Genomic DNA, 12,866 nt, shown 5'->3' with positions numbered 1-12,866 from the left:
ATTTATATATTATATATAGCCGTATACGTAGATTATTTACGGATATTTATTCATTTGTGACGAAATACGTATGTAATTTACGTGTATAATACGCTACGACCCCCAAAATAGGTGTACCCTTGGAATGTCATTCAGTCGCAGATTGAATGAAACGCATGTTAAGCGAATGAACCCCGTCATGCGTCACCGGGTGCGGGCGGGACCAGCTGTAATTTCAGCCAATGGTGAATGAAATGAGATGCGCATCGGCCAATCCGCGGATGAGTCACGGGAAACAGGCGGGCCCTTGTCAAACTACGGTCACGGACGTTGTCGTGAACTTTACCGGTGTTGAACTACCCCCTGGACCCAAGCCTTTAGCGTGAGTAGCTAAACCATAATATTGTTGTGCTTTTATAAGAAACTGGTAGTTAATTGTGTGAATTCTCCACCTATCGTATTCGTAATGGCGGTGTTTTCTACATAAAGATGAGCAGATCTCGTGGTCGACTCCACATGGCTACCTAGCCACCCAGCTAACCAACCAACCCTGCTAGCTTACATTAGCACACACAGGTTAAACACTGCTAGCGCATAGTTTTGCCGGCTGCTGGTCAATGTGCCCTCTGTAGCATACCACAAGTTGCTGTTTGATATTTCTTGTAATTACCAGGTTGTGTTGTTAACTATCATATATGTCGAGAGTCTGACTAACCTGGGCCTTAGCGTCAACCAACCTTCTGTACTGTTACTGCCAGGACAGGAGGACAGACACTCACTGTGGCTAGCCAAGTTAATGGTAGCTGAATGCATGAGTGAGCTAACGGTTGTGGAGCTAACTGAGCCCAAGTGCATACAATGAAAAGAAGAGGTGGTAATTTTATGCTAAGTACAATACTAATGTGTTTATATCAAGCCTTGCAATTCATGCAAGCCAGTCTGTGTTAAATGGCACTGACAGTTTTGGCTCATCTTTTCAGGGGATTTTGTTTTTTAAGTAAAAATTAAAAATTGTCTGATTGTAGCTTCTTAAATTAAATTTTCCATTTAATTAAAACTTAATTACAGAGTCAAAGTCTAGATTTTAAAAAAGGACAAAATTACACAACATGAAGCACAATTTAAAAAGTCAAGATTAAAAAAGATAATGTGAATATTTTCTGAGATTTTATAGCTCAAATAAATAATCGTTTAATCGAGAAAATAATCGACAGCTGAACTGACAATGGAAGTAATCCTTAGTTGCACACCTGCCCTTTTTTCTAGTATCTATCTCCCCTCGCCTCGTGTAGTCCCAGATTGAAAGTCATTTTCTCCTTTGAGCAAATAGATTTGATTATCTTGATAAGAAGAGCAATCATGGGAGGGTTCCCCTGGTGCCAATGTTTTGTAATTAGTTTTTTTATTGTGGCTGTGGGCTGGGCAATATATTGATTAGATCAGTATTATGATATGAGAACTAGATATCGTCTTTGATTGTGCACGTTGTGATAAGGCATAAGGGGTGTCTTTTCCTGGTTTTAAAGGCTGCATTACAGTAAAGTCATGCCATTTTCAGATTTTATAAGACTGTTTTAGCTCTTCTTTTATTTGCCTTTACCCACTTAGTCATTATATCCACGTTTCTGATGGTTATTTATCAAAAGTCCTATTGTGTTGATATTTTGTATTTTGTATAAAGCACCATGTCATCCCTAGACAAGAATTCTGTTGGTCATTGAAATCTTAAAAAAAATCAGAATCCAATAATCTGGATTTTTGGCCTTAAAATGTTTTACAGTGTCTTACATAAGATTCTGACAGGAAAAAAAAACAACAGAACGAAACCAACATTGAACTAGTTAACGCTACTTTTTTTGCCAGTGTGGATGTAAAATGGCTCTTTATTGTCTAAAAAGGTCTTAAAAAGTTTTATATCTAACTTTTTTAAACCTGCAGAAACCCTGCTACAGTATTGTTGCAATGTCAACATCGAGGTATTTGGTAAAGAAATTGATAATATATGATTTTGTCTATATCATCCAGCCCTCCTCTGAAGAAAGGCATCATATTCCCATGTTTTGCACTACCAATTTATAGTATGTCATTTTAGAGAAAAGTATTTTATCAACATATTTGTAAACCATATAACCTGGCCCTACTTTCAGCCAGAACAGTCTTCACAAGATATGTATGGTTTTTACTGAAACCATTAAGAATATTTCCAAGGTCCAAAAAGGTACAAGAGGAGAGATTTTTCAGATCCAGAATCCTTGAGACTTTATGACCCACTCCATCCCCAAAAAGCCTGAACATATGGCTATGATCCAGATTGGGAGTCAGAAAGAACCAGCAGAAATTTCTCCAAAACAGTAGAGTTAGTGGAGGTAGGCTGGGTATCCCTTACTTGAAGTCTCCTTTCCTCTGTTTTTATTATGTTGGCCTTCCTTTCCCAGCGTTCCCTTATGTAAATGGTTGAATTTATGTTCATTGAGGTGAAGCCCGTTTATGGTTGCCTATGATGCCTTTAGTGTTTTCAGACATTGATATAATTAATAAGCTAAATAAATTATTCATCCACTGTCTGTCTCTTCTTTAGTCTGTTACAGTCTCAGAGTATGGGCAGTGTGTTGGCTGCCGCCTCCCCCAGTCCTGCCCCAGCTGCAGCTGGAGGCGGTCAAGGGGTCCCAGGGTTGGTGTCGGTCCCTCCAGGGTTCACTATGCCCTCAGTGTCTTCCGTCCCTCCAACAGCTGGATCTGGCCAGGAGGCAGCAGATTCAGAAGCTCAACTCCCAAACCCAGGCACATATGAGGAGTGCCACCGCAAATGTAAAGGTTAGAAACTCTGTTGAATTACTTGATGAATTGTAGTTTATTGTAGGGATAGGCAATACCACCATTTTTAAACTTGATATAATACCGATTTTTTTTTTTTTTTTTTTTTTACTGGTTTCTGTTTGTCTTTGTTCTCCATACATTTGTCATAATGATCATGATGGTGTCTCTTAGGATGGACAGTTGGACTGACAGTAAGCAGTCATTGCAGATAACAGCTTTGTTACCTACGTACATCACGTGCACATAATTAAAGCTTCATCTTATCGACCTGTCGTATCGGCTTTCAGTCTGATATGATATTTGATTTGAAAACCTTAACTGGTTGATTACAGTGATGTGTCCTATTGTGCGTCCCTAAATTTTATTGATACTAATCATTTCTTAAATGGGTATGTGATTTTTCAAAATAATGGTCATTTGTCAGCTTAAGGAGCCCAAAAAAGGATTGGAAAAACACATGACGCATATGGACCATTACTGTAACAAATTTATTACAATTATGAGTACAATTAAATAAAAATGTTTGTACTAATATGTGTAAAACATAGTCGATATTTTGTAGAAATAAAATGTGACAGTTCTAAAGTTAAATAGTTTTTTGTATGTGTTCAACGTCCTTTTAACTTTCAAGCTGTGTTTTTAGATGAGTGAGAAGGTTACTTGTGTCAGTGATTAATATTGCATCCTGCTCTATTTTCATCTACAAGTGAAAAGTACCATCACAACTAGAGTTGTGTATTGTTTGGATTTCAACAATTCTGATTCTGCTTATTGATTTTGGTTTGATTTTTACTTTGGATTCTTTGAGTGTCCTCCAGAATTCCTCACAGCAGCTGAACAGTTGTGTGAAACAGGTATTCTAATGTTAGCTACTTAACTGTAACATCTGTGGTCTTTTCTGGTTTCTTGACTATTTTTGGGTTTCCTGAGGCTACGTCAGTGTAACAACAGACAGTATCCTGTCCTTGTAAAGCATTCTGTTGCAGAACATTTGCTAAATTTATGTGATTGTTACAGAACTTACAATTTGTGCTGTTTACATGCTAGTCAACCAACTAAGCAACAGCACAGTACATTAATTGGGATTAATGCTTGTCCCACAATTAAATGAGACAAATACATCAGGAGACGGGAAGACATGCATGCTCTGAGCTCTGCCTATAGGCATAGACGCTCAGCCAGATTCATATACAGTAGGTGTTTGCAGTACACCGTTTGATTTGAAAGTAGGCCGAGTGAAGTTTTTGTAGGAATCAATAAGCAGAATCAAAGTTAAAATTTCTTAATGATTCTTTTAGAACTGTAATTTTGGAGTCGATTCTTATTTGGAATCAGTTTTTGATGCCCAGCCCTCGCCCACAACACAGTCTGTTTCCTTTCTGCCATTCTCTCATAAGTTTGATGTGGCAGTGTGTGACTGCGTGTGGCTGCATGCTCTGTTCACATGTCCCAGGCTGTTTGTGTTGGCTCAAACATTATACAAAAGTCCTGAAAACATTTGGAAGTGATGCAGCCATCAATGTTTTGTATTTAGATTATTTTATCAATATTTTTAAAGGAATCGATACTAAATGAGTAGCTTTTGAGTACTGAAATATTGATTCTGCAGAATCGATCTGCCCATCCTTGGTTTAATCTTCATGTTTGTTCATTACTGTCATATTGGTATTGGCTTAAATAATTGTCTGATGTTGGGTTACATAGATCTTTTTTGTTTCCCCCTCTTTCTGTTTCAGAGGTGTTCCCTTTGCAGATGGAAGGGGTGCGGTTAGTGGTCAACAAGGGCCTGAGTAACCACTTCCAGGTCAGCCATACCATCACCCTCAGTACACTGGGCGAATCTGGTTATCGATTTGGTTCCACCTACGTAGGCAGTAAACAGACTGGACCAGCAGAGGTAAGGATCGTTTTCACATCACTTCAACAAAACTTTTAAAATGTTGACTTTTTGAACTTTGGGTTGTAAATCTTTTTGGTCATGGTGGAAGTGTGACATGTTTTTATTTTTAGTTGCTTATTTCCATGACTGGAAAAAATGATCAATTTGCTGTGACTGCATGGCTAACTGGTCACAAGCTTTGACTCATAATTTAATTGTGTTCATCTAAGATTTAGAACTTCATTTTTTGGAAAGTTCAGTTATCTTTCCTTTGGAAATTTGCATCAGAAGAAAAAGTTTTGTTGGTTATAGTCAGTTCAACTAGAGTATTTTTAATTACCTGTTTTGTCTTCATCAGCATTCAAACATGAAAAACATACTTCAGTTTGTCAAGAAGCCCGTAAAGCCCAAAGCTTTCTGTCCTTGCTCACGGCAATCTTTTAGAGATAGAGATGGCAATGTTTCAAGTGTTATCAACATGACCTGAAAGCTGATGAAAGTGTGTTTTGTCCTCCTTCAGTCATTCCCAGTCATGGTTGGAGACATGGACAATACTGGCAGTCTGAATGCCCAGGTCATCCACCAGCTCACGACCGCTGTGCGCTCCAAAATAGCCATCCAGGTATGTAGATTTGTAGATTGAACAACCTGTTAGATGTCACTGACATGGTTATTCCAGCCTCAGAGTTTTTATTCTACTTTTTGTGTGTTGCAGACTCAGCAGCACAAGTTTGTGAATTGGCAGTGTGACGTGGAGTATCGGGGTGAAGACTTCACCTCTGCCGTGACGCTTGGAAATCCAGATGTACTTGTTGGATCTGGTATGATTATTTTTTGTAAAATTATAGTGGAAGATTTGGTGTTCCTAATGACGAGTTCAAAAACGGGTTTGTTTAGAGAGACAGGGCTGTGCTTAGACAGTTTTGCACATAGCACTGGTGCTGCAGAGGTTGAAAGTACAGGACACAATCTGGTTGCACAAGGATAAAACATCTGTTGCCATTTCTAAAAACAACCGCAGGTAGTGCAGTTCAGCTCACACAGACAAGCATCTCTCTCAAATATCCCAAATCTGTATCACGTGTTACTGGCAAATCAACCAGGCTACTACAGTAGAGCTGTGCCGAATGCTTTGTAGCTTTGTTCAGTGCATTGATATTCGAATTGAAAAATCAGTATTCAAATATATACAGTATATATTAGAGCTGTAACAGTTAATTGATTTTCAAATAAATCTTCAACTTTTTTGATAATATAAAAAGAGGATTTTTTTTAAGAAAAGGTCAAAATTTTCTGATGCCAGCTTCTCTGAAACAGTGCACTGAATATCTCTCATTTGTGAGTAAAAGAAGACATTTGAGGACGTCACCTTTGGGACACACTGACATTTTTCACAGTTTTCTGACATTTTAAAATGAACAACTATTAATCAACTATTAATTATTTATTAAGAAAATAATCAACCGAGTAATTGATTGAAAGTAATAGTTAGTTGCAGCCCTAGTGTATAAATAATTCACTCTTGTCTGGTTTGTTGTGGCTTGTGCTGTCTGGGTTTTGTCAGTCTGCGTGAGTTCCTGCTGAAGTTGTTGCTGCCTCCAGCGGGTCCCCATGCAAACTGGACCAACAAAACACCAGCAGCACAAGTGACACTGACGGAGAGGAGGAGGAGGCACCTGCACCATAACTCTTTCTCCCTCAAGCTCTCCGTCATCTCACAGACTGCTGATCTTTCCACGTACCACCACACCATCACCAGTTTGAATAGTTAGCTATTTTTGACAGCTCTACACTGCAGTATGACACAATGCACAATTTGAAAGTTTTGGGAAATGGTGCTGATTTTAGTTTCTGTAAAGATATCAGAATGAGAATTTTTTTGACACCCAACTTTGGTAAATGTTCACCCTTTTTCTACAAACCAAAAAAAAGCCAAAGTTGTCAAATGTTAAATGTAGTCCAAACCAAAGAAGCTGCACAAGAACTAAAATAAATCAGGAAATTTGGCATAGCAATATTATGAATCTGGCCAGACATTTATTTCCAACATTTGGTTCAGTACTTGGCTGTTTTCACATTTTTCACATTTCTGTTGGTAACAAGAAAATATTGAGGTTTAATGCCTGCGGTACTGGGCGAGGATCAGAATAAAGAAATGGTGACAAATGTAGCGTCCATTTGCATCAGCAAGAAGGAATATGAAAAACTGAGAGAGAGGAATACACAGAGGCTGATGCAGGAACAAGAAACAGTGTTGGAGAGAGGGGAAAAACTGTACTGTGTATGTAATATAAGCTGTTATTGCTTCACCTCAGGCATTGTGGTGGGCCACTATCTCCAGTCCATCACACCAGGACTGGCTCTGGGTGGTGAGCTGGTGTACCACAGGAGACCAGGGGAGGAAGGAACTGTCACCTCCCTCTTGGGCAGGTACACAGGTAAAATCCACTCTGTGCTTATTAAACCATGAACAATATGATGCTTAAATACATATTTTACAATCTTGCTTTAACTTCATAATTTGATATTTAGTTACCAGTTTACTTTAATGCATTTTTCTGTAGTATCACCAGGATCTAGATAAAGGTGATGCCTAATTAATCTCATTGTTTTTTTGTTATGTGTGATAGATATTTATTTTTTTTCCTTCCTCAGGTGACAACTATGTAGCTACACTGACTTTGGGAGGAGCAGGAGCTCATGCTACATACTATCACAAAGCCAATGATCAGGTACCTAACATTAGTAAAAACAGCTTGTTCACACTAAACACTGGAGCAGTTCATGACTGCACCGTTGCTGAACTGCTGCGGCTCGCACACACTGTGGTGTCCACACAGACTGCGTTTCTGCCGTGAGCCAGCTGATGAAAGTTTTATCTTTCTCCAAAGAGTTTGCAGAAGAGTTTGAACAGAAGAAAACTGCTGTTTTTTGAATACAATCAGAGACAGGAGAAAAAGACACTGCCATTTTTTTTCCATGTCTAACGTACTGCACAGATGTAGACAATGAAACTGTAGTGAGAGGTGTCTTGTTGCTGATATAATATCAATACGACTGTCAACAGATCATTTCTAATGTGTATTTTTGTTGAGAACTGTGGATATCATGCAGAAAAAATAGGCAAGCCTCTGAATTTCTAGATGAAGTGTGGCAAGAGCAGCACCTGACACATGTGAGTCGTGCTGCTCAAGCGGACTGTGTGGACGCTCTAACTGGTTAATATTGGTTAAAATTACTGGTTAAAATTGCACATGTGCTGCTCCAGTGTTGGTCGATGTGTTAGTCATGGTTCATCTCTCAAAACTGCTCAAATGTAGCATTTTTTGTCTTAAAACAATGCTCACATGCTCATATGTACATTGAAGATTTAGTTGCTGTAATTGTTCCTTCTGTCCATACTGGCCTCTGAAAATTTGGCTTAAGATAGGAGAAAATACATATATCAAAGTTGGGTGTTTGTGAACTGCAGCTTGGAGAAGATAACTGTGTTGTGCATGAACATACTTTCATATGCATGAGCACAAATCATACTTGTTTACTGCCCACAATAGCCAAAGTTATTCATAGACCATGTGGGCTAAGATGCACAAGAAGCCTAATTCTCTTTTATAATAATTCACTGCATGTCTACAGTGAGGAAGGGAAGAAATATGCATACAATACTATGATAGAAGAGTGACACAGAATATGCCAGTGCTTTGGAACAGAAGGTAAGTAATGCCACCAAAAAAAGTTCATATCAGTATAACCATATGCTATATTTGGAACATTTTTATCACTTAACTTTGCCGTCAGACAGCCTTCTCCTGAAGTGCCTCTGGAGCATTATAATGCCTTCATAGTTGGCTCAGACTCAGACTGAATGGGAGCAGAGAGGTTTTGACAGAGCATAATCACACCCAGTTAAAACCCAATGGCTGGAAACTGTGCAAAAACCTAAATTGCATTATTTTGAAATTGGATTAAAAATTCTTAACCAAAATTAGCTTCAGCTACACTTAATACATTTCTACACCAAAGGAAGCCTGAGGATTTTGTCTCTTTTCTCTTACATGGACAGGAGAAAAATAACAGCGACAAAAAATTCTTTTTTCCATGTGATTTACACGTGAGAATTGTATTACAAGACTTGAAAAAATGTGAACCTGTCTTTAAACTTCTGTTTTCTAATACAGTTGCAGATAGGAGTTGAATTTGAAGCCAGCACAAGGATGCAAGAAACCACAACATCCTTCGGTTACCAGTTGGACCTTTCCAAAGCTAACTTGCTCTTTAAAGGTAATTAAATACATTATAAATACAGCTATAGACACATTAACTAAGCAGTGGTGGAAAGTAACTAAGTACATTTTCTCAAGTACCTTTTTTTTTTGGTGTGAGCTGCTGAGTTTTTGAGTTATCGGCTGTAGAGATGAGCAGGAAATACTTTCTTTCTGCAGCAGAATCTCCCACAACTACTTTTGTTCTCACATGAATCTGCTCATAACAACGTCTGTGGTTTATCTTCAGTAACTGGGTCATGATTTCTGGAAAGAGTCACTGGCTTTAAATTTGTATTTTAAAGTGTTTTTTTTTTTCGGTGCATTGAGCAACACAAGCCAACTGCTATCTTGTAACATTATATTGGAGAGAAGGCAGACATCTCTACTGCTGATATCTCTCTATCATAACTCTGCAACTCACGCCAAAACAATTTAGATGGATAAATTGCACTACAGGTAAGAGGAAGAACATGCATTTTTGATTTTGGGGTGAACTGTCCCTTAAAGCTCTGACTGCACCCAATGCTTATACTTTACTTGAGTAATTACATGTTATGCTACTTTATGCTTTTAGTCCACAACATTTTAGAGGGAAATGTGCACATTTTACATTATTTACTAATTTATTACTGCTACATTTATTTGACAGCTTTAGCCAGTAATTACTTTTCAGATTTGGTTATTAATACAAAATAACCAGCTAATAAATTATGATTTATCATAGATTAAGTCACCCAGCAGTGTATTAAGTAAGAAATATCTCCACTTTTACTGGTTGCATCATTAAGGTTACATACAGTATATGGTTCTGAAATTAGCCTTTCTGCATAATGGGTACTTTTATTTGTGGTACTTAAAGTATTTCTATTCTATGATATTGCTATTTTCACTTAAAGGACAGAATCAAAAATGCATATATTTTCTCTTACCTGTACTGCTATTCATCCATGTAGAGTATTTGGGTGTGAGTTAGAGTTTTGGAGAAATCTATCGTAGAAATGTCTGCCTTCTCTCCAAAATAATGAAACGAGACGGCACTCAAAAAATCCTTTTTAAATATTTACCACACCAGTGTCTCTTCTCAGAAACCATGACCTGGTTCCACAAACCTTGTTGTGCACAGTTTCATGTAGGAACTACTTTCTTTCTACAGTAAAATCTACTGGGACTACTTTGTAGTAGAAAGACGGTAGTTCCTTCATGAAACAGCTCACAACAAGGTCTATGGATTATCTATCAAGTTATATTTGAGACAAGACAGATGATATCTCCAAAACTCTACAACTCACACCAAAACAATCTAGAGAAATAAACAGCACTACATTCCAGAGGTGAACTGTCCTCTTAAGTAAAAGATCTGAGTACTTCTTCCACCCCTGTAATTATGTGACTATTCATTTGAACAGTATAAAATGCCTATAGATTATCTTCTTAAAAGGATTTCATCCACCTTTTGTCTCTGCAGGGACGGTTGACAGTAACTGGGTGGTTGGGGCGACCCTCGAAAAGAAACTGGTGCCGCTGCCTCTCACACTGGCCTTAGGGGCTTTCCTCAACCACCGCAAGAACAAGTTCCAGTGTGGCTTCGGCGTCACCATCGGCTAGAGGTGCGGGCGCTGCCTGGAGTCAGCTCGCAGGCCACAGCTTGGACCGGCACAGAGACACACAGGAACCTGGACTAAGTTTTAGAAATTTTGATTCAGAGACTCTCTTTCGACTGTGATTTCTGGGGCAGACAGAGAGACAACTACCAAGGAGCCAGGACTGGCCAAGCCATGCCTACATTCTGTAGCACAAATGTCTTTCCTTTATGGTGTATTTGGATATATACCCAGAGGCTAGAGAGATGTATGTCAGAGGGCATCAGTGATGCATGAGAACATGTGATGTGAAAATCAAAGTGGTTAGAAATAATATATGGTGATCATGTATGATGGATTGAAATAAATGTGATTACTTTTTGTAAAACTGGATGTTGTTATTGCTTTTCAAAAGACTGTGTACACAGCTTGATTATTTGTAAGATATGATGCAGTCTAAAGTGACCATACAACAGCACTGCAATTGTTAAGCTTAAAGGGACAGTTCACCCCAAAAATTGAAATGCATATTTTTCCCCTGCGCTGTAGTTCTGTTTATCCATCTAGATTGTTATTGGAGCCATAGAAATGTCTGCCTTCTCTCCAGTATTATGGAACTAAATGTCACTCTGCTTGCGCCCAAAACACCAAAAACACACAATACCAGTGTCTCTTTACAAAGATCATGACGTGTTTACTCCAGATAATCCACAGACCTTGTTGGGAGCAGTTTCATGTAGACTTTAAAGTAGTTCCAGTAGAGTTTACTGTAGGAAAAGTAGTTCCAACTTGAAACGGCTCACAACAAGGTCTGTGGATTATTTTGAGCAACTGGGTCGTGATTTCTGGAAAGAGACACTACTACTGTTGGGTCTTCAAATGTGTTTTTTTGGAGCTTTGAGCACCACAGGACTAGTGCCATTTTGTTCCATTGTGTTGAGGAGAAGGCAGAAATGTCTACAGCCGATATCTCCAGAAGTGGACACCTCAAACTGAAACATATAGATGGATAAATAGCACTACAGGTAACCTGTCCCTTTGATTTAATCTTAAAGACTGCTCATTATTAAACTAACATCATGCAAACGATGGGTTAAATTCAGAGTTTCTGCAGGTCATTAAAACATATAAAGTCCTACAATCTGGATTTTAGGGATTAAAATGTATTAAATACAAATTGACAGGTGTTAAAAATTGATTTCTACTGCAACTACAAAACTGAGCCAACATTGACCCAATAACCACCAATTCAAACTGTTATTGTACTGGTTTTTGAGTATGAAATTGAAACAGGTCTTAATTGCATTCATAATGGTCTTAAGTTTAACGTATTTAAACCTGCAGAAACCATGTAAATGACCACATATAATCAAGTGAAAACAGTCATGTATTGATGAACCCAGAAAAATGCAGCTGCTTTTACCGAAAAAGCTTTGTAGCACCCAATAATGTAATAATTTACTGAAAATGTAATAACGCCTGAAAATGTGCTCAAATTTGCACTTAATCGAAAATGTAATAAAACCCAATAATGTAATAACTTGACCAATAATGTAATAAAATATTCTGAATGATATTTTAATAACATTTTTACCGAAAATGTAATACCTTATTACATTATTGGAGATTTATTACATTTTCAGGTGGGTCTTTTTAAAAAAAAATGATAATGTAAAACTTGACAGATAATGTAATATAGACGTCTATATTTTGTGTTTTGAGAATCTAAGACTGTTAAATACACTGACTTGAAACAAGAGAATAACTATTGCTTCCCTAAACATACTTCCCTTTCCACAGTTTTCCAACAAATCACTATCTCGTGAAAACAACCACAAACCAACAAAACAAATTTAAGCAACACTTCATTTGACGAGGGTATGCATAGGTATTCATAACACCAACACATTATTTAAAATTTGACATAAATATATCCTCTCATTAATGGTTATTATATCACTTTGAATGACGGGGCATACATACATACATACATACATACATACATACATAGGTATGCTCTCTCCACTATGTATGTATGTATGTATGTATGTATGTATGCATGCTCTCTCCACTATGTATGTATGTATGTATGCTCTCTCCACTATGTATGTATGTATGTATGTATGTATGTATGTATGTATGTATGTATGTATGATCTCTTCACTATGTATGTATGTATGTATGTATGTATGTATGCCTGCTCTCTCCACTATGTATGTATGTATGTATGTATGTATGTATGTATGTATGTATGTATGTATGCTCTCTCCACTATGTATGTATGTATGTATGTATGTGTGCTCTCTCCACTATGTATGTATGTATGTATGTATGTATACTCTCTCC

The 12,866-nt window shown here is 37.7% G+C and overlaps 1 protein-coding gene across 1 annotated transcript; it reads left to right on the top strand.

Annotated features, from left to right (window-relative positions):
• The first annotated feature begins 214 nt into the window (after nt 1–214).
• On the top strand, nt 215–10,911 carry tomm40 (translocase of outer mitochondrial membrane 40 homolog (yeast)). The gene is made up of 9 exons (XM_084727131.1): nt 215–361; nt 2,558–2,793; nt 4,533–4,693; nt 5,196–5,297; nt 5,391–5,496; nt 6,991–7,113; nt 7,331–7,407; nt 8,854–8,956; nt 10,406–10,911. Exons 1-9 carry the CDS (start codon nt 222–224, stop codon nt 10,543–10,545), a joined length of 1,188 nt encoding a protein of 395 aa, XP_084583257.1. The 5' UTR covers nt 215–221; the 3' UTR covers nt 10,546–10,911.
• Nucleotides 10,912–12,866: the final 1,955 nt, after the last annotated feature.

The sequence above is a fragment of the Lutjanus erythropterus genome, chromosome 9 (assembly GCF_056507025.1).
Source record: "Lutjanus erythropterus isolate fLutEry1 chromosome 9, fLutEry1.hap2, whole genome shotgun sequence".
Classification (NCBI taxonomy): domain Eukaryota; kingdom Metazoa; phylum Chordata; class Actinopteri; order Lutjaniformes; family Lutjanidae; genus Lutjanus; species Lutjanus erythropterus.
Note: the sequence above shows the minus strand (reverse complement) of the source record. Positions and strands in the feature narration are given on the sequence as shown.

Coding starts and splice junctions, on each gene's coding strand:
- tomm40 (XM_084727131.1), top strand. CDS start 222: ATGGTGAATGAAATGAGATGCGCATCGGCCAATCCGCGGATGAGTCAC. Junction 362..2,557: donor CCTGGACCCAAGCCTTTAGC/GTGAGTAGCTAA, acceptor TCTCTTCTTTAG/TCTGTTACAGTCTCAGAGTA. Junction 5,298..5,390: donor GCTCCAAAATAGCCATCCAG/GTATGTAGATTT, acceptor TGTGTGTTGCAG/ACTCAGCAGCACAAGTTTGT.